Raw genomic sequence first — 26,145 nt, 5'->3', positions numbered from 1 at the left:
TCTTTCCCTCTCACTGCTGGCAACTAAAGCAACGTAAAACTTCTAGTCTGTCCTGGATCTAACAGGGCCTAAGGAGCTACTGTTACCTCTTTTGAGCTCCAAGCATTTGGTGTGATGGTAATGCTCATGGCTGGTATTCCTTTTATCAAGTAAGGGGACCTAATTATGTCAGCCACACTTAGTTCACTTCCTTGTGGTGGAAATGTATATGTTTCTTAAAGTAACAGGGCCTGAATAACGGCCTGGCAGTTTTGAATTCTAAGTAAATCTATTCTGCATTTAAGGTATAATCCTTAAAGACTAAGGATAGTGGGGTCATTCTTGTAGATTTCTAGCAGACTGTTGCATTAAAAGTAACTCAGCCAGTTGGTGGCAGTAGTTAAGGGACCACTGTGTGGTTTAAGTCCTGGACCCAATGGCTTGGAAAACACACTGGTGCGTGTGTGTGCATGCCCAAAATCTTAAAAGGAAGGAGAAATGGAGAAGGAATTGCAGCATGACTGTCCCCCATAGGGGTTGCTTTCTTACTTTCTCTCCCTCCAGAAAAAAAAATTTTATAAAGTGACAATTTTTTGAGATGTAACAGTGTAAAGAAAGAAAAGATATAATTTGAGAAAAGGATTAAGTTAAATAGTCAACTTAATGTGACATTTTAATTACACGTATGATACAATGAAGAGCAGCCTTTGTGACAAGGAATCATAATTTGTCTATTAAAATTCCTCAGAGGATCAAAAGAAAGATTCTCAGACTCTATTAAATCATTTCCATATTGTTTTCCCCATCTTCAGTGAGTGAGCATAAACTTCTTTAATATCTACCACCCCCATACATAGGTTATCACGTGTGAATTTTGTTTCATATCTGACAAAGAAATAGGCCCACAGTCGCTGTGAATGCTCATTACATGCAGTCCTCACTTAACCATGCTTAACAGTCTTACAGAAAAGGAAAACATTACAACAAACGTGGTTTCCACACATCTCAGTTCCGTGTCAGGGCAGATGCTTTACATGGTTCAGCTTCTGGTGAAAATTTTGGTACATGCCAATGTTAACTACTGTTATAATTAAAGGACTATACAGTAACCTGCATGATTTTTTACTGTCTCAGTGACTAAAATATACTTTAATCTCAAAATAACCAAGAAGAAAGCAGTAACTGAACCCTCATATTTAAGTAGGTATTAGTAGCACCTTCTAGGAGAGGCACTGTTTAAAATAGGCACAGAACAAAAAAATCATACTTTGAAGATACAGTTGGAATTCACTAATATATCCCATGCCACATAAATTACCGCTTCTTTTTATTATAAAAATATCAATACCTTTAGGTGCCGGTCAATTCAACATAAATCACCAAAACATTTATTAGGTTGAGAACGCTGCTCAACTCCAAGATAAAACATGCTTCATATTTAAAAATAAATTAGAGATGAGAACCTAAAGCTGAGGAGAAAAATCATGTATAGTGTGTATGTATTTTTATATTTATTACTATATATACATAATTGCTATATACTTAAGATACTGTATTCTTAGGAGTATTTCTACAAAAACAAAGTATTATCTAAGTAAGTTGAAAATCTGAACACCAATTTGTCCTTTTTCTTTTGTTTTAAAAGAACACCATCATTTATGCAGCTTGAGATGTATAAACTAAATTAAATAAGTTAATATAATAGTCTAAACTGTCCCTGTATTTTTCACCACAGATCTATTTTGGCAACAATGGAGGTATATCGAACTGTTACAGGTCCTATGTGTGAAGGAGAAGACATTAAAGGAGTTCTTAAATCAAAGTGCCTATTCTAACCTGATAGTGATAGAATCAATTGATATCATTTTCTTCAAGAAAAAATTACATAATCAAGGGATAGCTCATTAAAAAAATGCTCCATTTTTCACATTATTTCAAAACTATCGGTAGAATGGCTCTGCACGTTAACTCACTAAGAGCACATAAACATAGGAAAATAGTCCCCACAAGACACATTTATGAGCCTCTATTTTTCAACATAAAGTGCTAAGAGATGGGTAAGGAGGGCAGGGAATGTCTTGAGACCACGCTGTAGTTGGCCCTGGAGTTCAGCATTCCGATTTTTTCTTAGGTTCAGGGTGGTCATCTAAGGTGACTGGGTGCTCATTTGGACCATCTTGTGTCTCACCTGTGACAGCTAAAAGGATGATTTTCAGCCACTTCTGTTTCAGTTCCTCGCTGTCTGCAGCAAAGCTGTGCACAGACTTGGACTGGGTCAGTTTGAAGCTGTGTGGCAGGTCTGCGCTCCTTGGCATGTCGTCCACCACGTAGCCCAAGAGTGGAATGGTGGCCTGGGCTCTGACGTCCTAAAGAAAGAGCAAGGTACGGAAGAGCACGAGCTGCATCGGCTGGCTACCTGTGGCTCTTGCTCTTACTACCACTACCCAATATGGACGCCCATGGTGAGCTTTCTGAGGGCAGAGAGGGTGATCCCAGTGCTGTGCCTGTACATGAGGCCACTGACAGGAAAATGCTGGTTAAATGAATTAATAAGGGCTGACACCAAATCGGCCTGGAGTCGCTAAAGTTATACTTCTTCTCTATGAGGGAGGGGGTCATTCGTCGTTTTAGTCAGTGAGAAAGGGAAGAAAATAATGGCCGTCTTATTATATAAAGCCAGCAAACATTCAATGATGATTTCAATACCAAAGGCAGTTTTACTGAGTCATTAATTCATTCATTCGCCCATTTATTTATGGAGAAGAAAAAGGTTAGAGAAAAAAAACTGAATGTGCAAATGTTTTTCCAAGTGAGTTCATTCCTAGCCTTTGGGTAGATACCCAGGAGTGGAATTTTTGGATTGTAGGGTAGTTACATTTGTAGGTTTTTGAGGAATCTCCATATTGTTTACCATAAAAAACAGTGAGATCCTAGTATTTGATAAAAAGTGGATAAATATGGAAGATTAAAAGCTAAGTAAGCCAGACTATGAAAGTAAGCCAGACTATGAAAGCACTGTATGTTCCTCTTAATATATACTGAATGTCTGCACTCTACAGCGGAAACTGAAGGACTGGAAGGTACAAAAACATTGAGAGCAACTGCAGATACTAAAGACAGAGAGGAAGGGCAATGGGCAATGGAGGGGGCAAGATGGGAGGAATTGAGAAATAAAAAACATAGGGTATTCTGTAAAGACATTTAACACTTAATAACTGTTAAATTTTATGATAAAATTTAAAACAAAAAAATGAAATTGAGTAAAATATATACCTTAACTTTTTTTTTTTTTGCCTAAGGGCACATGGGCTTGCCAGAGAGAGAGAGAAAGGGAAAGGAAGAAAGCACCCAACGATGGGGCATGGTTGCACCACAATCCCTTCTCCATTTCTCCAGCCTGTTAGAATTTTGAGCAAACAGATGCATACCCAGCATATTTTTTCAAACTGCTGGGGCGTGGATACAAACCACTGGGTCAGCTAGGCAGGATCTGACTCCCTTAACCACCAGGCCATGGAGCTGGCCCTAATATTTCTTTTCTAAAATAACGTAATTTGATTAGACTTTAGTGGAGATCGGCTAAAACACAACAGTCACATCTAAAATTTTTAAATGTTCAGGGTGAATGCATAATTAGTGTTGCAATCTATATTATTTGGTGCTACTCTTAGGTTCAGTTAGAAGCTGAACCTGCATATCCATTGCTCCCACAGATTTATCTCTGATCCACACACCTTGCTCTCAAAAAATTGTTACTGAATGTGTCAACAGAAGATTGATTTAAATATCCTCTTCCTCTCAAACTCCCTGTTCAGGTATCCATTCATTGAACAAAAACTAAATGAATACATTAAAAACAAAATTCAAAATGTAGTCTTTTCTTGATGTTTTCTATTAAAAAGATAGTCTTCCCGGGACCAGCAGTTAGCGTAATGGCTATGTCGCTGGACTCCCATGTAGTTGACCGCGGTTCGCATCCGGGGCCCGGTGGCTTAAAACTTATGCCAGGTGCGTGTGCGTGCGTGCCCAAGATCCCAAGAGGGGAATGGAGGAGAAGGGATTGCAGCGTGGCCATCCCCCCTGGGGGATGATTTCTCTCTCTCTGTCTGGCGAGCACATGTGCCCTATAGCAAAAATCTTCTCAAAAAAAAAAAAAAAAATATTCTCCCCTCTTGCTTTGCTTCCCCCCCACCCCGCCCCCCCAATTCAACTCACCTTTTTCAAACCCACTGAATAACAATGAGAGATTAGGAACAAATGAGCCACAAGGTGAAGAAGGTATCGGCTGTAAAATGGATCAATCAGCTTGAACAACAAGCTGGAATTTTAGTCACTCATTGTTTTACAGTGTTAATAACACACAGTGATACTGTCTGGGTGCTCCTGTACAACAGAGGAGCAATGGAAGGATGTGGCGTTCACTCTCCACTTGCCCACCCAATCCGCAATGGCTTCTGTCCCTCCTGACAGGTGTGGTCTAGATACCTGGGGAGCACCATACATGTACAGCACAAGCGGGTCTTGCTTGGGGATCACACACCACGCTTTCTGCCAAGGTTTCGACTTCTCCATGTACTGAAGAAAACTGCACACCACGCTGTTCCCAGATACTTCAGCTGATTCGATCTAGAAAAATGTAATGAGAATTCTATGAGAATGAACCCAAACAAACCTAATAGAGAAGTGACTTATGGGAAATACTCATAAAGTATGATGTGCTTTCTGAAATGCCTCCTTGGATAGTCTAAAGACTATGCAATTTGTGGGACCAGCAGATTGCATAATGGTTACGTTGCTGGACTTCCATGTAGTCAACCACGGTTCCAGTCCCAGACCCTGGCTTAACACTCACTCAAGTCCCTTGCTTAACACTCATGCCAGATGCATGTGCGTGCATGCACAAAATCCCAAGAGGAGACTGGAGTACAAGGGACTGTGGCTAGGCTGGTGATTTCTCACTTTCTGTTTCTCTGGAGAGTGCACGTGCCCTATAGCAAAAATCTCTATTAAAAAAAAAAAAAAAAATTTTTTTTAGAGACCAGCAATTAGCGTAATGGCTATGTCACTGGACTCCCATGTAGTCGACCGCGGTTTGAGTCCTGGACCCGGTGGCTTAAACTCATGCTGGGTGTGTGTGTGCGTGTGCCCAAGAACCCAAGGGGAGAATGGAGGAGAAGGGATTGCAGCATGGTCATCCCCCCTGGGGGGGGGAGTGATTTCTTGCTTTCTGTCTCTCTGTCTCTCTGAGCCCTATAGCAAAAACTTCTTTTAAAAAAAAGACTGCAATTTGCAATCATTGTTTAAATGTTCTTATCATTAACATGAAAAACATTTAAATTACCAGATCTCAAATTTAAACATTTATTGACTGCTCACTTCATAATCACCTTTCTTAGCTACATATATTATTTAATCCTCACATTAACAGAAGTTGGAACTTCATTATCTCCGAGACTTAGAATTTAAATAGCTCTTCCAAGATCATTTAGGAATGGGCATGCTAGGATTTGAACTCAGTCAGGAGCCAAAGCCTGAACCTATAGACACAATGCTATACTGACTTTGACGGAGCAAGAATGTAATAGCAAGGGGGCCAGCAGGTGGTGTAGTGGTTAAGGAGCTGGACTCCCACATGCTTGACTGTGGTTTGAGTCCCGGACCTGCCAACTTGAAACTCATGCTGGGAACATGTGCGTGCATGCCCAAAATCTCAAGAGGAGAATGAAGAAGAAGGGATTGCAGTGTGGCCATCACCCCTGGCGGTGGTGGGGGGTGATTTCTCACTTTCTCTTTCTCTGTATCTTCAGCAAGTACATACACCCTATGGCAAAAATATCTATTAAAAAAATAAGAATGTAATAGCAAAAAGGCAAATATTGACCAGCACTATTTGTCCTGCTACCTGAAATAATTAAAAACGTTCTCATTGCAACAGATATTTTTTCTTTTTTTTTTTTTTAAGAGGTTTTTTCTATAGGGTGCACACACTCGCCAGAGAGAGAGAGAGAGACAGAAAGTGAGAAATCACCCTCCAGGGGGGATGGCCACACCCCAATCCCTTCTTCTCCATTCTCCTCTCGGGATTCTGGGAACACACGCTCATGTGCCTGGCGTGAGTTTAAGCCACCAGGTCTGGGACTTGAACCGTGGTCGACTACATGGAAATCCAGTGACATAGCCATTACGCTAACTGCAGGTCCCTCATTGCAACAGATTTTTGTAAAGCCATTTGCTGTTTTCTCCTTTGCCTTTTACTATTTATATCGTTGTCTAAAAAGAGAATACAACCACTGATTAAAAGATCATTCTTCTCATACATAATATGAAAAATAACAGGCTTTCTTTTCTCTCTGAAACTCTGTGTGTCTCAATGTTGTCCATGAAATGGTGCAAGTTTGCAAAACTGTGATGGCACCAGTTCCGGATAAGCTTGAAAGCAAGAGTAACCATTAAGAATCTTCTAGAGCAATTTGACTTTGCAATGATAACCCATGCATGATGATATATGTCATAACACTAATCTGAGACGGTTTGGGAATGAAAACAAGGCTTCATCATCAATAGCTTAAGAAACAATGGCCGGCAAATGACAGCCCACAGGTCAACTCCAGCCCACCACCTCTTTTCGTATGGACCATGGCTAAAAATAATATTTACAGATGAGTATTTACAATTTGATGATCAGGAACACTAACTTTGGACTCCAGTTAAGTGTTATGTTATTCTTTCTCCCAAATTCTACTGTTATTCTTAATAGATCTTTATAAAAACTGCATGTTAAATATTACAGTTTGGGAATTTTGTCCATAAAAATGTTTTTCTGTTCTGTAAGTACCTACATACTATCCTTGGTTTGGCTGCTGGGCCTGCCAAAATGAAAATATTTCCTCTGACCTTTTACAGAAAAGTTTGCTGTTTACTTTTCTAGAGCACATAACATACTATTGGGTCTTTGGAAAAATCATGGCATATTTTTTCTGTTTTTTTTTTTTTCTATGCAAAAATGCATCGTGACTCTTCAGACAACGCAACAGTTGGCGTGAAGTCAGCCGCAGACATGCATGTAAGTGTGTGTGCTCCTGTACTCATACTTTATCGAGTGTATATATTTGGTTAACTGAATTAACCTAATAAGTAGTTGATTAATTTTTTCCCAAAATTAAGATTTTCTAGAAAATTAGGTACAGATTGTAATTTCATAGATAAATCCTGACACTCACACCTAGAACAAGTTACTTGTCTTAATGTGTTGTACTAGTCTCCTTGGTGGCTGCTATTATGTATTGAGGCTGCAGCTGTGTTCCTGAGGCCCAGTGAGGCAGGTCCTCCCCCTGCCCTGCACAGGAAAGCTCGACTTTGGTCTTCCATATAAGAAGTAAATAGGGGCTTTTTTGGAGAAGTTTTTGCTATAGGGCGCGTGCGCTCGCCAGACAGAGAGAGATAGAAAGCAAAAAATCAACCCCCAGGGGGGATGGCCATGCCGCAATCCATTCTCCTCTCGGGATCTTGGGCACACACACACACACGTGCCCGGCATGAGTTTTAAGCCACTGGGTCTGGGACGTGAACTGCGGTCGACTACATGGGAGTCTAGTGACATAGCCATTACATTAACTGCTGGTCCCAAGGAGCAACTAGGTTTGAGAATAATTCAGAATTCTTTTAGGTTGTAGAACTATACTTTTAACCCCAAGTGGACCTTGAAAAATGACCTTGTACACTTCTACCATATAAATGCTCAATACAGTAATTAACTTTCTAAGTAATGTGCTATAGGGTGTGCGTAATCGTCAGAGAGAGCTAGAGAGGGAGGGAAAGTGAGATAGCATTCCCGAGAGGGGATGGCCATGGGTGTCTTCATTTATTCTAAAACATAAGTCAATTTCACTGTGAGAGACATTTCAATAATATTCTAATGCAGTTATTACAGTCTATCACTGGCTATCAGATGACTATAATAAACTGTCTATTCTGATGTAATAAATTAGAGCTTTTCTGGTAATAAAATGGGACTTAACCTAAATTAGAAAAATTTCATGCAGTGGTTTTCAAACCCAAAGTGATAAATGGAAAGAGAAGCTTTCCTATTAAAGGAAATAAAATACAATAATTTGGGCATTAGAAAAGATGCCCATTAACACTCTAATGTTTGGTTATGGCTACTATCACAAAATCAAATCTATTGGGCCGTCGAAAAGTCACACGCAAAAATGCATCATAACTTTTCCGATGACCCAATATTTCATTTCAGATGCACAGTGGTGTAACATTCCCCATTTTTCTACATATAAAGTAGGGTCCCGAAAGCCAGCATTATAGAATTAAAGTATAAATTTTGCTTATTGATAACCAAATTTTTAAGTATAAAGAAAAATAACAAAATACATTATTTATATTCCTCATGGTAAAGATAATTCTATATTCTTTATAAAAATCTAAAAGATATTCAATATGTAATACTTCATACCTCTAAAATTCCTTTTTTTTTCTTTTCTTCACTGTCTGTGAATCCACTTATTATTTGATAACAGTCTTTACAAACTTTGCTCAGTTTACCACCATCATACTCAAGTTGAGCTTTGTAGTCTGAACACTTCCAGCAAACTACCTTAAATTTAAAAGAATAATCATGTTTAAATTCTTAATAACTAGTTATAGGTAATAATGAATGAGAAAACATTACATAAAAGACAGATTTTTATTAATCTAAGAATATTTTCATAAACATTAGGAGTATATATCAAAGTGTCATAATGCTGGTTTTACTATTTTTTTTTTTCTGTTTTTTTCCCACATTGCCATCCCTTCTCCTCCATTGTCTTCTTGGGATTTTGGGCATGCACACACATATACCTGGTGTGACTTTTCAGGCTGCCAGGTCCAGGACTTAAACCATGATTCAGTCATGTGGGATCCAATTGCCTTAACCTCCACACTCCTGCTTGCTCCATAATGCTGTTTTATTACATTATGAGGTCTGCTCACACATCTTTTTCTTCTTGGCTCTAAATGTAGAAGACTCTCAAAGACTTGGTCCAGATCTTTCCTTTTTATACTTTAGATGTTTCATCAACATTCTCCTAAACTGAACTCATGGTCTTGGTTACCTTCAGCTCTCTCCTTATCCCGCCCTACCCTCACAGTCCTCCCTCTTACAAGAAATGTCACAGCCATACTCAGGCATGGGCAGTCAGAAACCCAGGAGTCCTTAACACCTCTTTTACCTCACCCCATAGATAAACTTTATTACAAAGTCCTGATTTCACCTCTAAATGTTTTATCTTTTTTTTTTTTTCAATACCTTCCCTATAGTCATCCAAATAATGGCTGTCAGTATCCTAGGTTGGACTATCTGTATAGCCTTATGACTGGTTCCCCTGGCACTGCTACTGGCTTCCAGGCCTCTACTAATACCTGCTTCCAAGCTATTTTTTAAACAATGACCAGATGATCTTTTAAAAATGATAATCTGCTATGTTCCTCTTCTATTTGAAGTATTCAGTCTTTTCCTTGTTCCTGGATTAAGAACAAATTCTTAATCGTGGGCTACGAAATCTTACATAATTGCCCTCTCACTCTCCTGGAATGCATCTTCGATGACGTTAGCTTTTACAAGCCTGGAAAGTGCCATGCTCCCTTTGTCTCATCTCTACTTCAGCGACTTGACTTTTGCTCTTCATTAAGGAAGACAACACTTCCAACTTCCAGAATAAAGCACATCTCCCACCGCTGTGCTACAGAAGGTCCCTGCACCTGTCTTCACAGCACTGATTACAGTTTTAAATTATGTACGCATATGATTATTTGACTGACCACCTCACCTTACTAGGAGGTAAACTTCAGGAAAGACTGCCCTCGGATATTTTGCTCACCATGTACACAATAAACATTGATAGAATACCCATGAGTGAATGAATGACTATACTGCCAATGCATGTTATTTCTTGGTGAAAAGTACATTTTTCTATTATAAAATAACTGTTTAGAAATCCTCTTCTCATTTAAGAAATTAACTTCTTGCTTTCAGAGGGTCTTTTTCATAAATTTACAGCAGACAAACTTTAAGATGTGTCAGTTAACTTTAGTCTAAGTTCACAGAATTTAAAATTCATTATCAAAATGGTTCATTGTTTTCTTAGGATGAAATTAACTGTGGCATTTAAAATTAGACATGTCTGTATCAGCAAATCACATCAACTATTTTATTTATTCTCAGTCATATTATTTCAAAAATCCACATGCAAACACATTTATTTATTCATTTGTTTTGCCAGAGGGCATGTGTGCTCACTGTTGAGAGAGAAGAAAAGTGACAAGGTACCCCCACGGGGATGGTCATGCTGCCATCTTTCTCCTTCATTTCTCCCTCCTCTCAGGATTCTATGCATGCACGCACACGTGCCCAGTGTGTCCTCAAACCACCAGGTCTCAGACTCGAACTGCACAGTCAGCCATGTGGGATCTAACCACTTTAACCACCACACCACAGGCTGGCCCCCTGAAATCATTTTAAGCAAACTAATGATAGATTTTGGGAAGTTTTACCCTGAGAAAACAGATGTTTGATATCAATTTAATTTTGATTACAAAATGGCTCACAGAGTCAAAATTAAGTCTTATAAAGAGAGTGAAAGTGAGAATAAGCTAAAAGAACTTTCAATTTGGAGGCCAGCAGGTGGCACGGTGGTTAACACACTGGACTCCCACAGGGCCGACCACAGTTTGAGTCTTTGACCTGGCAGCTTGCTTTCTCACTTTCCTTCTCTCTCTCTGGTCAAATTAAAAAAAATAATAATTATAATAAACAAAGTTAAATAAATAATTATTTACAAAAGAACTTTCCATATGAATTGTTGCACTTAGGCATACAAGTAATACATAGGATCATGATGCTGCAATACCTACTGTTCCCTGTGACTATTCAGTCCTTCTAGGGGAAAAGATGCAATATCCAACCTGGTTTACGAGACCCTCCAAAAACTGCTGCTACCTACATCTCCTGTTCCTCCCATGCTTTGTTTCTCCTCATTCTGTCCATGTGAAACCCTGCTCAACGGTTGATCAAATCATGATCAAATGATGTTTATGGGGATCATCATTACTTAAATGTGTTAGCAATGCAATTACTCGTTGTTATTTTCAAATGAGGAACTTGACATTTCAGGAATAATGAGAAATTCTGAAGTAACCAAGAAACATTAGGAAAAAAAACAGAAAATAATTGTTCTTAAATAAATGTATACAGCTATTGAGGATATAGAAAAAGTATGTAAATGGTCATAAAACAAACAAACAGTAAGATGAAGCCACTGTGGTAAATGAATAGAGCAAATGTGAAATTCAGATTGGGTCACACTGAGACTAGACTTCCTTGGGGTTTGAAGAACTTAAGCCTCAGTCATTATGCTACAGTTTGTGAAAGGAGGATAATGAAGTATCAGCCATATATGAGGTCACCATTAGAAGGGAATAACTATACCAGAAAACAAGCCACAGTAAATTAGATTAGTAAGAACAATAATCAATAGATTTTCACCCTTTAAACTTTCTTTAGATGCTGGCATTAGCAGCAAATTCAAAAATTCAGTAAGAAATATTTGAAAAAATAGAATGTCCAAAAAAAAAAAAAATCAAGATAGATTTAGGAGAAAATCACTTCTGGTAGGTGGCGTGGTGGTTAATGTGACTCCCACATGGACTCCCACATGGCTGACGATGGTTTGAGTCTCAGACCTGGCAGCTTGCTGTCTCACTTTCCTTCTCTCTGACTCTCTCTGGTCAACTTTAAAAAATAAATAAAATTTAAAAATGACAATGAATAAAACTAAAATAATTCTTTAAAAAAAATCACTTCTGGAAATCAAAATAATTAAAAATGCAAAGAGTGGATAAAATAGATTAGCTCTACCTGAAGAGACAATGAGCAATATAGTAGAGACGAATAACATATGACATGCTACACATGAATGGCAGGGCACATATGCTCACCAGAGAGGGAGGGAAAAGTGAAAAAACAAGCCACTAGGTCCAGGTCTTGAATGCAGTCAGTCATGTGGGAATCCAATGCCTTTAACCACCATGACACTTGCCAGACCCAACGTTGGAGTCGTTCTTGACCACTCCCTCTCTTCCTCAACTCACTGATGAATCAATTCTCTTTAATGCTTAATCAAACCTAAACATCATATCACAGCATATCTGGCTCCTGACAACCTGGTCTCTATCCCCAAGCTCTTGCCTGTCCATGTCTTGTAGTGCTTACTCTGATACCAAGCAGCTTATTTCAACCAATATATATCTGTGTATCCTCAGGGTCAACCACAGTATCTTCTCACAGAGCTGCCATCCTTAGACAGCCTGGCCACCGAGGGAAATATCTGAGAGCACAACAGTAAGTCAACAGGTCTAACAGCCCCATGCTATCCAATATTATACATCTCTATCTCTCTCTTTTTTTTTTTTTTAAAGAGATTTTTGCTATAGGGCATGTACGCTTGCCAGAGACAGAGAGAGAGAAAGTGAGGAGTCACTCCCCCCACCTGGGAGGGGTGGTGGCGGCCATGCCACAAACCCTTCTCCTCCATTCTCCTCTTGGGATTTTGGGTGCATACACTCACGTGACTGATGTGAGTTGTGAGCCTCTGGTGAAGAACTCAGACTGCAGTTGGTCATCTGGGAATTTAGTGCCTTAACCACCATGCTGCCTGTTGGCCCCCCATCTTTTTCTTCTCCTTTTTAAAATTGTCTTCCATGAGTGAGAGAGTGAGAGAGTGAGAACCCCAACAGGATCTTGATACTGTGATCCAAGCTTCAGCTAACCCCATATGATGGGCATGTGTGCACCCGGCATACTCAAGGATGTCTCCAAATACAAACCTAGAATCCTCCACTTGGGTCAGCCTGGCAGAGCATTGCTTCTTACCGCCAAGCTACTGTCTGGCCCTCACTACCATGTATCTCGGAACTATAATAAATCCTTCAGTCCACTGCCTGTACATTTTCTCATTAACCATCAGCTCTATCTCCTAGCTTTCCTGCCCTCATTTTCTAGTCTAGACGTCCCTCATTCATTATTAACTCTTCAATTCAAATAACCTTCATCTCTTTCCTACTGTTTTCCTAATTACACTTCCTCTGGATGAAGCCTGCCATCTCCTGTTTCCAGCCTGAATTGCTGACTCTTTGCCATTAATCAATAGCATTAAGCTGATCAGAGTCCCTACAAGTTTATAAGCATAAACTTCCGATGGGCACGCAGCCATCTTTGTTTCCCTGGTAGGCTCACTTTTCTCTGCCCAGCGAGAACTATTTCCTACTTAGTCCTCTTTCCTGAATCTCCCTCCCTTCCTTTCCTTTCTCCTTCACTTTCAGCTCATGACTCTACCTCATTTTCCAATTAAAATATACATGTTAAACCTAAAACCTCTCATGTTCTACCACCAAAAAAAAACTTCAAAGCCCAACCTATCGACACCTGTATCTGTCTTTTCCCTTTATGATGTACGTCCCTCTCCCCCTCAAAAGCCAGAACTTCTACCAATAAGGTGGGTTCCATTTCTTCTTCTCAAAGCCGTCAATTCCTTTGGTTATTACCTATCTTTCTAACCACTTCTCATGCCATTCTTTTGACTCATCATGCACTAGCCATACGATCTCCTGACAGTCTCAGGAATAGACCATGTTCTTTCCTTCCTCAGGGACTCGGGCGTACAGACTCTCACCTGTCTGAAGTGCTCTTGCTATTGCCCTTCTTTGGCTAGCTCTTTCTCATGTTTTAGGCATCAGCTTAAATACCAACTCCTCACATAAATCTTTTTCTAACTATAATTGGTTCTAATATCCTTCCATGACTAATACTCTTCATTTTAGCTTCATGAATGCTTTATTTCTCTCTCTCTCCTATAGTTGCCAGAGGGTGTGTGTGCTCACCAGAGACAGACAGACAGAGAGGGATGGAGAAGGCACCTCCAGTGGGGCATAGTTCTACCGCAATCACTTCTCAACTCCATTTTTCTATCCTGTTGGGATTTGGGGTACACACACACACCTGGTGTGTTTTTCACACCCTGTCAGGGCCGGGATTTGAAATATGGTTGGTCATAAGGGATCCAGTTTCTTTAGGCTACAAGGACAGTACTTAATTGCGTTCTTAGTCTATCTGTAGTAATCCAAAATTGTCTATTCTGTCCGCTAGAATATAAGTCTCTGGAGCCAGGGATCATTTTGTTTACCATTTTTTCCTCCAGGGCATAGCACAATGCTTTGCACAGTTGGCACCTAAATAGTTGATTTGTTGGATTTTTAAAAACGTATTTTCCAGGGCCAGCAGATGGTGTTGCTGGACTCCCACATAGCCGATTATGGTTTGAGTTCTGGACTTGGAGGTTTGAAAGTCATCCCAGATGCATATGTATTTGTGCCCAGGATCCCTGAAGAAGGGACTGCAGCATGGCTATCCCTCCTACGGGGGTGATTTTTCACTTTCCCTCTCACTGCCTCGCTCTCTCTCTCTCTGGTTAATGTTCATGCCATAAGGCAAAAAACCTCTTAAAAAAAAAAATCTTGGGGCCAGTAGGTGATACTGTGGTTAAAGGTGTTGGATTCCCACATGGACAACCACAATTTATGTCCCGGACCTGGTGGCTTGCTTTCTCACTTTCTCTCTCTCTCTCTGTCTCTCTCTAATCAAACTGGGAAATAATAATAATAATAATAATAAATAAAATAGCAATAATAAATAAAAAAGGTAAATGCAATAATTCTTTAAAAAAGATCTTTTCCAAGGTGATGATTTTATACCACTTACATAGTTACTACAGCCTTAATGACCAAGATATTTCACTTACATGTCCACATGCTCGACAATGGTGTCTTCTCCTTGTCAGTGCATTGAAAGGTTCTTTGCATTTCATACACATCGTTACTTCATTATCTCGGATCCATCTCGGGGCTCTTTTCCCTAGCTCAGCGGTCTAAAAAGGAAAGAGATTCAGTATCAACAAAACACTTCATTATTCTTCTTCTTATTATTATTATTTTGTTGTTTTAAGAGAGATATTTTGCTGTAGGGTGTATGCACTTGCCAGAGACACACACACAGAGACAAGAGATAGAAAACGAGATATCACTCCCTATGGGGGATGGCCACATTGCAATCCCTTCTCCTCTCAGGATTATGGGCATGCACGCACATGTGCCCAGTGTGAATTTTAAATCGCAGAGTCCAGGACTCAAACCACGATCAACTACATGGGAGTCCAGTGACCTAACCATTACACCATCTGCTGGTCCTTATTATTATTTGTCAAAACATTTCAACAGCATTGTTCAAATCATGTTCTGAAACTCTAGACAGAGAAGGAAAGAATTAAAGAAGCTTATACCAAACGAAAAGTGTACATCTAAGAAGGGATGACATTCTGTCTAAATAGCCAGTTCTAGCCTTGCAAATGAAAAAGGATGGATTACAAAATGATTAGATAGATCTTCTGCAACTGCAAAGGGATAAGAGAGCTTAAAGTTTATTTAATTCAACTTACAGAAACCTCTGACTGACTGTCATTATCCTTTGCAATTGCATTTCTGAAGGTTTCATGCCTCTGATGAAAAGCATCAATAGTTTCTTGAAGGGCCTAAAGTATAGATGAAATTCAAAGTACACATTAAAGATCACATACAAATTAATGAACATATTTTATTAACTAAATATAAATATCTATGATAGGACTCACCAAAAAATTAAATGAATATGATCTGATTATTATACACACACACACACACACACACACACACACACATATTTTTAAATCAGAGATTTTTGCTATAGGGCATGTGCTCTTGCTGAAGAGATAGAGAGACAGAAAGTGAAAAATCATGGGGGATGGGCCTGCCGCAATGCCTTCTCCTCTCTTCTCCTCTTGGGATCTTGGGCATGCATGTGCATGCACCCAGCATGAGTTTCAAGCCACTGGGTCTGGGACTCGAACCACAATTGGCCATGTGGAAATCCAATGATGTAACCGTTACACCATCTGCTGGTCCCCTGATGATTATATATTAAGCACATAGAAAAGTATATACACATTTATGTACACACAGGAAGGATTCCCAAACACAAAAATAAAAATAGAAATCCCTTAGCTTACCTTGATCCAGTCTTCTTTGTCCTGCTCAGAACTAAAACAAAACAAAATTTAAGTAAATGAAGAGAACATTAATGAATTACACCTGGTAAGTAAAACTTATGCTTTAATGTTGTTCCAATGTTCCAGAAAATTAAAGGATGTGCTGGAAGGAATTAAAATCAAAATTAAACAGAATCTCTGGCAAATGAACAAATAAATTCTTCTTAAACCGAAGTTCAGACTGCCTACTGACTTTGGTGCCCATGTGGTTTGATGGGGAGAGTTAGGTTTAGCTTTCATTAGTATATGGTCCTGACAGACTGGACAGCCACCATCTAGCTGTATATATCGGGTGACTGTACATCTAGCATGGTGCAGGTGTCTAACAGCTCATCTTCCAGTTTCCTAAGACACAGGAAGGCTATTGCTTACAGCCCATCTTAGAAAAAGTTACAATTATCCTTTAAAAATCTAAAATATCTTTGGAAGGACTTAGGGAGCTGTTTAACATTTCCTTTGATAATTTAATTTTCTTATTCCCAGGAGGCTTCAGGCAATACCACATCCAAGCTATTTCAGATAAAGCCAAGCATCAGGCTGGCCAGGTGGTTTGGTGGTTAAGGTGGTTGGATCTCACAGAGTGAACTATGCAATTCAAGTCCTGGACCTAGCAGCTTGAAAAACACACTGGACATGTTTGCGTGCATGCCCCAAATCCTGGGAGAAGAGAGGAGAAGGTACTGTGGCACGGCCAACCCCTTTGTGTTTGGGGGGTGCTTTCTCACTTTCCTTCTCTCTATCGTACACACTTTTTCTCTTTGCACATGCCATATAACAACAATAACAACAAAACCAAACATGTAAGTATTTTAAATGTCAATACTTTGTCAAAACAAAAGGAGGTTTCACACATTAATGGACCCCAGCATTTAGTCATTGGCACAGTTTTAAAAAAATTTCCTCAAATGTAGTCAAGATTCCCTTTTCCTATTATAGCAAATTTTCTTTCCTTGCAGGTAGCTTATATACAAATTGGAAAAACTACCATTAGTGAACACTGAACTGGGTAAAATCTCCAAATGGAGGGAATTTTTAAGAGAATCAAAGAGTGGACTCTGTTTCCATGTGTTTGGTAAAACCTATGGCTAAATTTGACTATACGCCTGAATGTCTGACACCTACCTCATTCTCATAGGTATAAAATACTCATAAGGGCCAGTGGTGGTGTGGAGGTTAAGGTGGCTGTATCCCACATGGCCAAGTGCGTGGGTTGAGTCCTGGACCCAATGGCCTGAAAAACAAATAGCATGTGTGCATGTGCTCCCAAAATCCCAAGAGGATAGAAGAAAAGGGATGTGATGTGAACATCACCGAGGGTGCAATCTCACTCTCTCTCTCCCTCTAGTGAGCACAGGTGAACTACAGCAAATCAAAAAAAACAAAAACAAAAACAAACTCATGAGACTACCTGGATATTTATTAGTGTGACACCATTCATCTTTTCAGCAAAGTTCCCATTGAGCACCATAAAGTGCTGGGAAGGCTGCTGGAATCTTCCTGTCAAATGGAAGAGTCTGCATACTGTCCACCTGGAGGCTTTCAGTCTGGTCCCTTGGATACACACCCACAAAAGTCCTATTGTCTGGCTTCTCCCAGCTCTGCTGCCTGGAAGCACCGTTACTTGTTAGCTGATTTTTAGCTTTTTAAATGTAGACAAAGAAATGAGACAACTCCTCAGTGCTTTTAGTTTTAGTGTTCTGGTTAAAGCAGATTTTTAAACATTCTTTCCATTTAGCAATGGAAAACCTCTGTATAAACACTATATAGAACTGAATCCTTTCTATCCTTTTGAATGTGGGAGGAAGCACAATGGACAAGGTTGGTCTTGAGGCTGACTCACACCTTTACAAGAAAGCAGAACTCTCATTTCCTGGCCGGCTTCAGAAGTAAATTCTCTTTCAATATCTCCAAATATACCCGAGTTTGGGTTCTACCTCAGCCCTATGACTTTCTTGGACCTTCAAAGTTTATGTCCTTCTTGAAAGAGTCATTGAAGTCTAGATGGAAAATAATGACTTAATTCAGATCTTAAATATCACCATAATTAGAGGAATGAGATTAGGGGAATAGGAAATGTAAAGAAGAATGACCATGTTTCCAGTACTCATTGGAATGTGTTCAACACTGCGTGCTGTTTTTGAGACAGTTCCTCCCTTATCAGCCCCATGCTGAACACGCTAATGGAGGGTCAAGATTCCCTTTTGGAGAATGAAGAAACCCAAGAATGGTCTCCTCTCTGTTAGACACATTCCTCAGATTTGGAAATATGGGGAACATTTCAGTCAGCAGCGTCTTCATTCTTCTGCAAGAAAGACTTCTATAATGATCAGAACTACTGATGAATGTCCTGCTGACAGGGCCAGTAATTCAGTGAGCCGACCCTCGAGTGAGGACTGGAGTCGAGAACCTGCAGCACTGCCTCACACATTCTTCCTTTGCGTTTACCTGCCAGGGCCCCAGTTTCACCATGAAGAGTAGGAAAACCATGACATTCAAAGCCAATTCCTCTACCTTTTTAACTTGCTGTTGAAATGCTACTGGCTGATAATCTTCATGCCAGTCCCCTGGCTGTTCCTAAATAACCAGGTTCAGTATGTATTCTTTGTAGGAAATTAAAGAACTGGCTGTTTCTTCAAACTCTACCAGGACACCTTAAGTCCCATGACCATAATCTTATCAATTCTTAGGTTCTCTAGGCACAGATTCCCAATCACAGTATTTATTTTCTTTTTGAAACCCGCAGATTAAGCTCTTAGCGAGTTAAGTACAAATGTCCAGGATGAATCCAAGTAACCAGAATCACATTCTATTGGTGCAGAGGAATAAGAAGTCGTCTTGCTGGATTATGGGATGACACTACTATTGGTGCTGGAATTGGTACCTAACCCTCTGATTTATGACCTACTGGTGTATCTAGATTTTCACCATATTAGGTCTTTGTAGGATGAATAGATGATTATCTTCTACAGCAGACTATTTCCAAGTCTGACAGCACTCTGTCTTCCAGTTCATACGTGACGTAGCTGGGGTCTATTGTAGTAGTTCTCATGGAATCCCACCTCCGCCCCAATATGGTGACACTACGAAAATGTTAGCCAGAACTCTAGCTTTTTCTCTCTCACTTAATGAAGCACATAAAGTCAAAGTGTCCAGAAGTCCTGGTCTCCAGATGCAACCAAATGAGTCCCAAATAGCTCCTTTCATGTATCCTCCAACTGTGGTGGGAGAATTGTTTCCTTTATCACCCTGTCTCCTTTGAATATTTCTGTCCATCAATATGTCCCTAAAATCCAAGAATGCAGCACTTCTGAAGGACTCACAGTTTAGCAAGGCACATATAGCATCAACAAACATTTGTGGACCAAAACAAAATACGAAAGGCAAGATTAAGAGAGAACCTTTTCCTATATCTCTCAAGATTAGGCTTAATTGCAACAATATCATCATCTGAGTACCTTCTAATTCTGAAGAGTCAATCAATTAACTGAACGCTCACTGTCTACACACCACTGTTCTAGGTGCTGTGGAGGAATCAAAAGACGATGACATGATTTCTGCTTTTGAGCAGCTCACAGCTCTCCATTTCCATCCAGCCAGATTCCTAGTGGTCTGTGGCATTTACTTGGATAAAAGCCCCACAGCCATATTGCTCTATGATTCATTCTTATGTTTCAGGGCAGCTGTGTGACAGGAATGGTTCTCTTACCTGGCCTGCAGTTCCAATGTCCTCTCTTTCCCAGACACTTGGAAAGTATGTGGATATTCTTCATTGTGAGTCTCTACGATTTTCATTCCATCAATGCCCACCCTGGTTCGAACTGTGAATTTGGAGCCCACCAAGCTGAATCTGGGTACACAGTACAGCAGCATGTTGTTGAACTGCAAGGAGGCAGAACATCCACCAACAAACAGGGAAATAAAGGAAAGAGGGAAAACAGGCCAATATTAAAAGTAGCTCTGGACAGAAATTCTGAGCAAAAGTATGTGCTACAAAGTTGAGATTTTCTGTTTGTATCATAAACATTTTGAAATACATTTCCATTTCATGGCTCATAAATATTTGTATAAATCAGTCATCACTTTGTACTACTGCTTTCAGGAAATTAGTTAAATAAATTCAACAACAGTTTATTAAGGACTTTCTATATGCCATGAACTGAAGTTCTTAACTTTTTAAGTTAAATTACTTGTACACTAGAATTTTTCATTGGTTGTGTTTGTGAGCCAGTCTCAAAGAACTATCAGAAAAGAAAAAGTAATATTTAGCAATTTTTAAAATCAGTGTTCAATGTTAAATTTTTAAAAACAGTCAATTTATTAATGCAGAATGTCTCAGATTAGCTCACTAAACCTTACATTAACAAGTCAGTCACCTGGCCAAGATCTCTATTCATTAATAATAATAATAATTATTATTATTTTTTTGCTAAAGGGCTCATGTGTTTGCCAGAGAGTAACAGAGAGAGTAGGAGGTAGAAAAGCCTCTCATGGGGAATGGTCATGCCACAATCCCTTCTCCATCTCTCCTTCCTGTCAGGACTTTGGGCACATATGTGTGTGTACCCTCCCATACCCCCCCCCCATAGTGCATCTTTTAAGCTGCCAGATCTATGACTCAAACTGCACAGTTGGCCATGTTGGATCCAGCTACCTTAACCACCAGCTATGGAGCTCCAAGACCTCTATTTTATACAAGATCATACAGTGTTCTTTGGCAATATTAAGAATCCTTGAGATCCATCAGAAGGTCTTGCATTACGGCAGGCCACTTGCAGCTGGTGGCTGTGCGGTAGAGACCCATTGCTCATCCTTGCCCCCTTTCTCCTTTGAACTCTCAGGTGTTTTTGCTTGGGACTTTGTGAAGACCTTGTGCCCCTCCCCGCCCCATCTGGACATTCTTTCCAGCACAGGGAGACTGAGCTGCAAAGAGACTGTGGCTTATCCTCTGCCACACACCTCTGAAGTCTAAGATTTCAGCATTTTCTGAAGTGTCTGGTGTGTAATGTGCATTGCACACTTCCTTTTATCTTCCTGAATTTAAGCCTAGCAGCTCATTCTTGGGCACACCTGCACTTTAGAAACTGGGAGGACTTTGATCCAAGACTTGTGACCACAGTGCAGGTTGGTGGTGAGCATCAGGGAGGTAGAGCAGCAGAGAGATCGCTAGTCACCTACTCCTGCATACCTTTGAATGCTCAGAATTAACTCAAAGAATTTAGGAAGGAACATATAAATCAGCAGATGACTAGAAACCTTCACAGAGGCACAAGAAATATGAGCAACCAAGAAAATATCTCTCCCCAGAGGGAAAATATCAATTCCTCATCATCCACAGACAGCACAATGGGACTTGTGGAAATGTCAGATAAATAATTCAAAATATTTATAGTGACAAAACTAAATGAGACGCAAGAGAAAAGAGGCTATGAGCTCCAGGAGATGCAGAGTCCTTTCACAATTTGAAAGAAGAAACAGACGTCATAAAAAAGAATCAAATGGAATTGTTAGAGATGAAGACCATGATACAGGAAATTAAAACCTCCCTCAAAAGTATTAAAAGCAGATTAGACCATGCAGATTGAATCTCGAATGTAGAAGACAAAATATCTGAACTAGAAAAAATTATCAAAAAGACTAAGAAAATAACCAAGAAAAATGAGGACAATATATGAAAAATACTAGATACCATTAAGCACCCAAATATTTGGATAACTGGTATCCCAGAAGGTGAAGAAAATAATAAGGGCATTGCCAATTTATTCCATGAAATCCTAGAAGAAAACTTTCCAAGCCTAGAGAGGCATTCAAATATCCAGATCCAAGAAATAAAAAGGACCCCAAATAGAATCAACCCAAGATCTGTTCCAAGGTACACTATAATCAGACTGGCCAAAACCACAAAGACAAGGTACTAAAATTGGCAAGAGAGAAATGACAAGTTACTTACAAAAGTTATTGAATCAGGTTAACATCAGATATCTTGTTGGAAACAATGGGGAAATATTGTCAAAGCGTTAAATGAAAAATAATTTCATCAATATTACTATACCCAGCAAGATTATCCTTAATATTGGAAAAGAGATTTAAAAAAATTCTCAGATAAACAAAACCTGAAAGAATTTACGAACTCCAGATCAGCTTTTCATGAAGTTCTGAAGGGAGTGCTATGCCAGGAAAACTAAAGTCAGACAGACAGAAATAAGAACAAAAAACACCAATAAAATGGCTCATTTCATGATAGGAACATGTCTAGAAAAATTGATAATAACGTTGAACATTAATGGATTAAATTCTCTGATCAAGAGACAGACTGGCTGAATGGATTAAAACAAAATAAAACAAAAGAAAATCCAGAAACCTTCTATCTGCTGCCTACAAGAAATATATCTCATGGATAAAGACATAAACAGACTAACAGTGAAGGACTGGAAAAAGGAATTCCATATAAACAGAAATCAGAAAAGAGCTGGAATCATGATACTGATTTCAGACAAAATAGGCTTTAAGATAAAAACTGTAAGATAATACAAAGAAGAGCATTATATAGTAGTAAAAGGGCTAATTCATCAAGAAGACATAACACTTATAAATGTATCTATGCACCCGACTCAGGAGCACCGAAATATGTGAAGGAAACACTGCTAGGGCTGAAAGGAAAGATAAGTTGCAATGCTATAATTGTTGGGGATCTCAACACTCCATTATTTCCTTTGGGCAGATCTTCTAGACAAAAAATAAGCAGAGAGATACAGGACCTAAATGATACTATAAATCAAATGGACCTGATTTATAGTATCTACAGACATATATAGAACTTTCCAGTCTAAGATCACAAAATATACATTTTTCTCACCCTGACATGGAATCTTTTCAAGGATCAACCATGTGATAGGGCACAAATCAAATATTTACAAATTCAAAGGCACAGAAACTATATCCAGCATCTTTTTTTTTTGGAGAGATTTTCACTGTAGGGCACGTGCGCTCGCCAGACAGACAGAGAGAGACACAGAGACAGAAAGCGAGAAATCACCCCCCGGGGGGATGGTCACGCCGCAATCCCTTCTCCTCCATTCTCCTCTCGGGATCTTGGGCACGCACGCACACGCGCCCGGCGTGAGTTTTAAGCCACCGGGTCCGGGACACGAACCACGGTCGACTACGTGGGAGTTCAGCGACATAGCCATTACACTAACTGCTGGTTCCCTATATCCAGCATCTTCTCTGACTATGATGGAATTAAACTTTCCAGAATTTAAATTTAGGAAAAATCCTTGAAAATACACAACACAAAGAAACTAAGCAACCTACTTCTTTTTTGTTGTTGTTTTTTGGAGAGGTTTTCGCTATAGGGCGTGTGCGCTCGCCAGACAGACAGAGACAGACAGAGAGAAAGAAAGCAAGAAATCATCCCTCCAGGGGGGATGGCCAGGCTGCAATCCCTTCTCCTCCAAGTCTCCTCTTGGGATCTTGGGCATGCATGCACACGTGCCCGGCACAAGTTTTAAGCCACCGGGTCCGGGATGTGAACTGTAGTCGACTATGTGGAAGTCCAGCGACAAAGCCATTACGCTAACTGCTGGCCCCTATAGTACCTTATTTTTAGTCAACAATTAATAGTACTTACTAACCAGGAATATGAAAAACAATGTGGTAAAAGGTTAAAACGGAAGTTATTTGGGTTAATTGTGGGCAGACTTATAAGAGAAAGGTCATACTTCCTACTTCGTACTTATTGTTTCTTAAGTTATTTTTAGGATAACATATAGTTTAAAAGACAAGAGCAATTAGATACCAAAAACGTTATTTTTAAAAATTTACTTTCTTGATTACATGTGCTCTGAATTCAACACGATTATAATTCACTTGGTTCATCAAAGTTTCTCAATTTGTTTTTTGCTAATATTTTTCTTGAAGCGGGCTTGCACCTGAGGGCTATTCATCATTTAGATTCTGAAGCCAGACTGTGTTCAAGCCCCACTATACCTCTTAGGAGCTCTGTGAACCATGGACCTTACGATCACAATCCCTAAGTCTCAGGCTGTTGAGAAGGTAAAAATGAGAAACAAATGGGAGGTCTTTAGAACAGTGCTTTGCGTATACTAAAGTCCTTAAATTTAACATGTCTCATTTTACTTTCTTCTGGGATTGGAGTTCAGACCTATCCTACCAGACCATCTCTGTTTGGTTTCTCATTGCCATGAAGACAAGAAATGCCAAAAGGTTTAAAACATCCCAACGTGTTTATGTGGCAAAGATCTATTTACTCATTCTGAAAGCAAATTTCTCAGCAGTTGTTTCTTGTACATAATTTTGTAACTTCCTGTCACCAGAGTCATAAATTTCAGTTCCACACTGAACAGGATGTACAAATAAGAGAGCACTCAATACATTCGGATAGACCTCAGTGTTGTGTTTCACACCAATTTCTAGAAGAGGACCCAGGTCTTTACCACTAACTATATATACTGAGTGCGGCAATCGCAGTCTCGCTGTGCTACGCAGGACTTAGAAACTCTGAAAGGTTCGCATCGCGCTTTCTCATAGCTCACTGAGGTGACAGCTTGTGTGCTAACTTCTCATGTTAACATTTCTTTCCCTCTTCTAGCAAGGCCTCCTCAGGAGGTGCTTTGGTCAAGGCTGTGAATATCACAGGAGCTGCAGGGCTACCACCACAAGGGATAGAGCCCCTTCAGGGCATCGGCAGTAACCAAGCTTGCTGCAAATGGAGGACACATGTATTGTGATGGCCTGGAGTTACTCAGTTATCTGATCCTTGTGCTCAAATTCACTTTACAAAGCTCAGCCGAGTCTTGTTATTTTACAGAAACACAAGCCCAGGAATACAGAGATTCTTAGCATTGACTTTTTGTGGTTATGTTCACATTAAATGACAGGTTTTCTTATAAATATGTAGGCTACTCTTTTTTTTTCATGCTTTCAGGACTACGTTCCCCTTCTTACATTCTTTCTAAGTGGGACTTCATGTTAAGCTGTCAATAACTGTGTTATCAATCACGTTTAATTCTGGTCACACTCTTTTTTTTTTGGGGGGGGGAGAGATTTTCGCTATAGGGTGCATGCTCTCGCCAGACAGAGAAAGACATAGAGACAGAAAGCGAGAAATCACCCCCCAGCGGGGATGGTCATGCCGCAATCCCTTCTCCTCCATTCTCCTCTCGGGATCTTGGGCACGCACGCACACGTGCCCGGTGTGAGTTTTAAGCCACCGGGTCTGGGATGCGAACTGCGGTCGACTACGTGGGAGTCCAGCGATATAGCCATTACACTAACTGCTGGTTCCCAATAAATCTTTTTTTCTTCATATGGGTGAAGGGGAGAACTCTTGCAAGGTGTAAAATGTGGCCTACAAAGAAGACACCATGTATGTGAAGAAACTGGACAGCTAATTCTGTTCCCTCCATGAACCTTGCTCCTGCGGTAAAAGCCACCTTCCACAAAGAGACTTACTTCTCTCTGGGTTTCTCTTGGTACCAAAAGAAGAAGTTACAGCAACTACAACTTTCCCTTTCTTTGTAAGAGACTCCCTTTGCTTCATGCCCATAGCTCAGAAGTAGTGATCGGGAAAGCGGTCTTGCACTGCAGAGGCAATCTCTAGAGGTCCTGGGTTGTGGCAAAACCTAGAATCAAGCCTCAATCTTACTAAAAGCATAGGGAAGATCTTTTTTCATCTCCAGTGTTCAAGTATTTATTTCCAGCCTCTTTAAATATGTTTATTAGGTTGAAATCATTCAGTTTCATGTCCTTACCAGGGACACTTTCATTAAAGTTCATTTTAGAAGGTAAGGGTATATTGTTGGGGAAAATTTCTAGTATCTTGTCTATATTTAAAGTTTAAATAATAAGAAAAAAATGAATTTATCAAGTTACAAGGAAATAAGGAATAGGAGTATAAGGGTCAAGAATAACAGCTCTAGCCAGTCAGTGGCATGGTGGTTAAGGCAGCTGGATCCCACGTGGC

At 39.8% G+C, this 26,145-nt stretch overlaps 1 protein-coding gene and 1 long non-coding RNA gene across 8 annotated transcripts in view; one reads left to right on the top strand and one right to left on the bottom strand.

The window, feature by feature from the left end:
* Positions 1 to 6: 6 nt before the first annotated feature.
* Positions 7 to 26,145, bottom strand: part of FGD4 (FYVE, RhoGEF and PH domain containing 4) — a 172,575-nt gene continuing 146,436 nt past the window's right edge. For 5 of the 7 annotated variants that reach the window (XM_027768095.1, XM_006168077.3, XM_027768097.1 and 2 more), the window contains 7 exons: positions 19,870 to 20,042; positions 16,125 to 16,155; positions 15,519 to 15,611; positions 14,826 to 14,951; positions 8,447 to 8,587; positions 4,465 to 4,605; positions 7 to 2,345 (listed from right to left, as the gene is read on the bottom strand). In XM_027768095.1, coding sequence (XP_027623896.1) covers positions 2,088 to 2,345; positions 4,465 to 4,605; positions 8,447 to 8,587; positions 14,826 to 14,951; positions 15,519 to 15,611; positions 16,125 to 16,155; positions 19,870 to 20,042 — 963 coding nt within the window. In that variant the 3' untranslated portion in view covers positions 7 to 2,087. Of the gene's footprint in view, positions 2,346 to 4,464; positions 4,606 to 8,446; positions 8,588 to 14,825; positions 14,952 to 15,518; positions 15,612 to 16,124; positions 16,156 to 19,869; positions 20,043 to 26,145 lie in introns of those variants that run through there. The other 2 variants (XM_027768094.1, XR_003547819.1) reach the window with 2 other exon arrangements.
* LOC102492294 (uncharacterized) lies at positions 7,001 to 24,996 on the top strand. The gene is made up of 3 exons (XR_337350.3): positions 7,001 to 7,042; positions 12,292 to 12,370; positions 24,772 to 24,996. It is a non-coding gene; the product is annotated as an uncharacterized LOC102492294 (long non-coding RNA).

Source organism: Tupaia chinensis, unplaced genomic scaffold (genome assembly GCF_000334495.1).
Source record: "Tupaia chinensis unplaced genomic scaffold, TupChi_1.0 Scaffold145519_1, whole genome shotgun sequence".
Taxonomy (NCBI): Eukaryota; Metazoa; Chordata; class Mammalia; order Scandentia; family Tupaiidae; genus Tupaia; species Tupaia belangeri.
The sequence above is the reverse complement of the archived record's forward strand: the minus strand, read 5'-3'. Positions and strand labels throughout refer to the sequence as shown.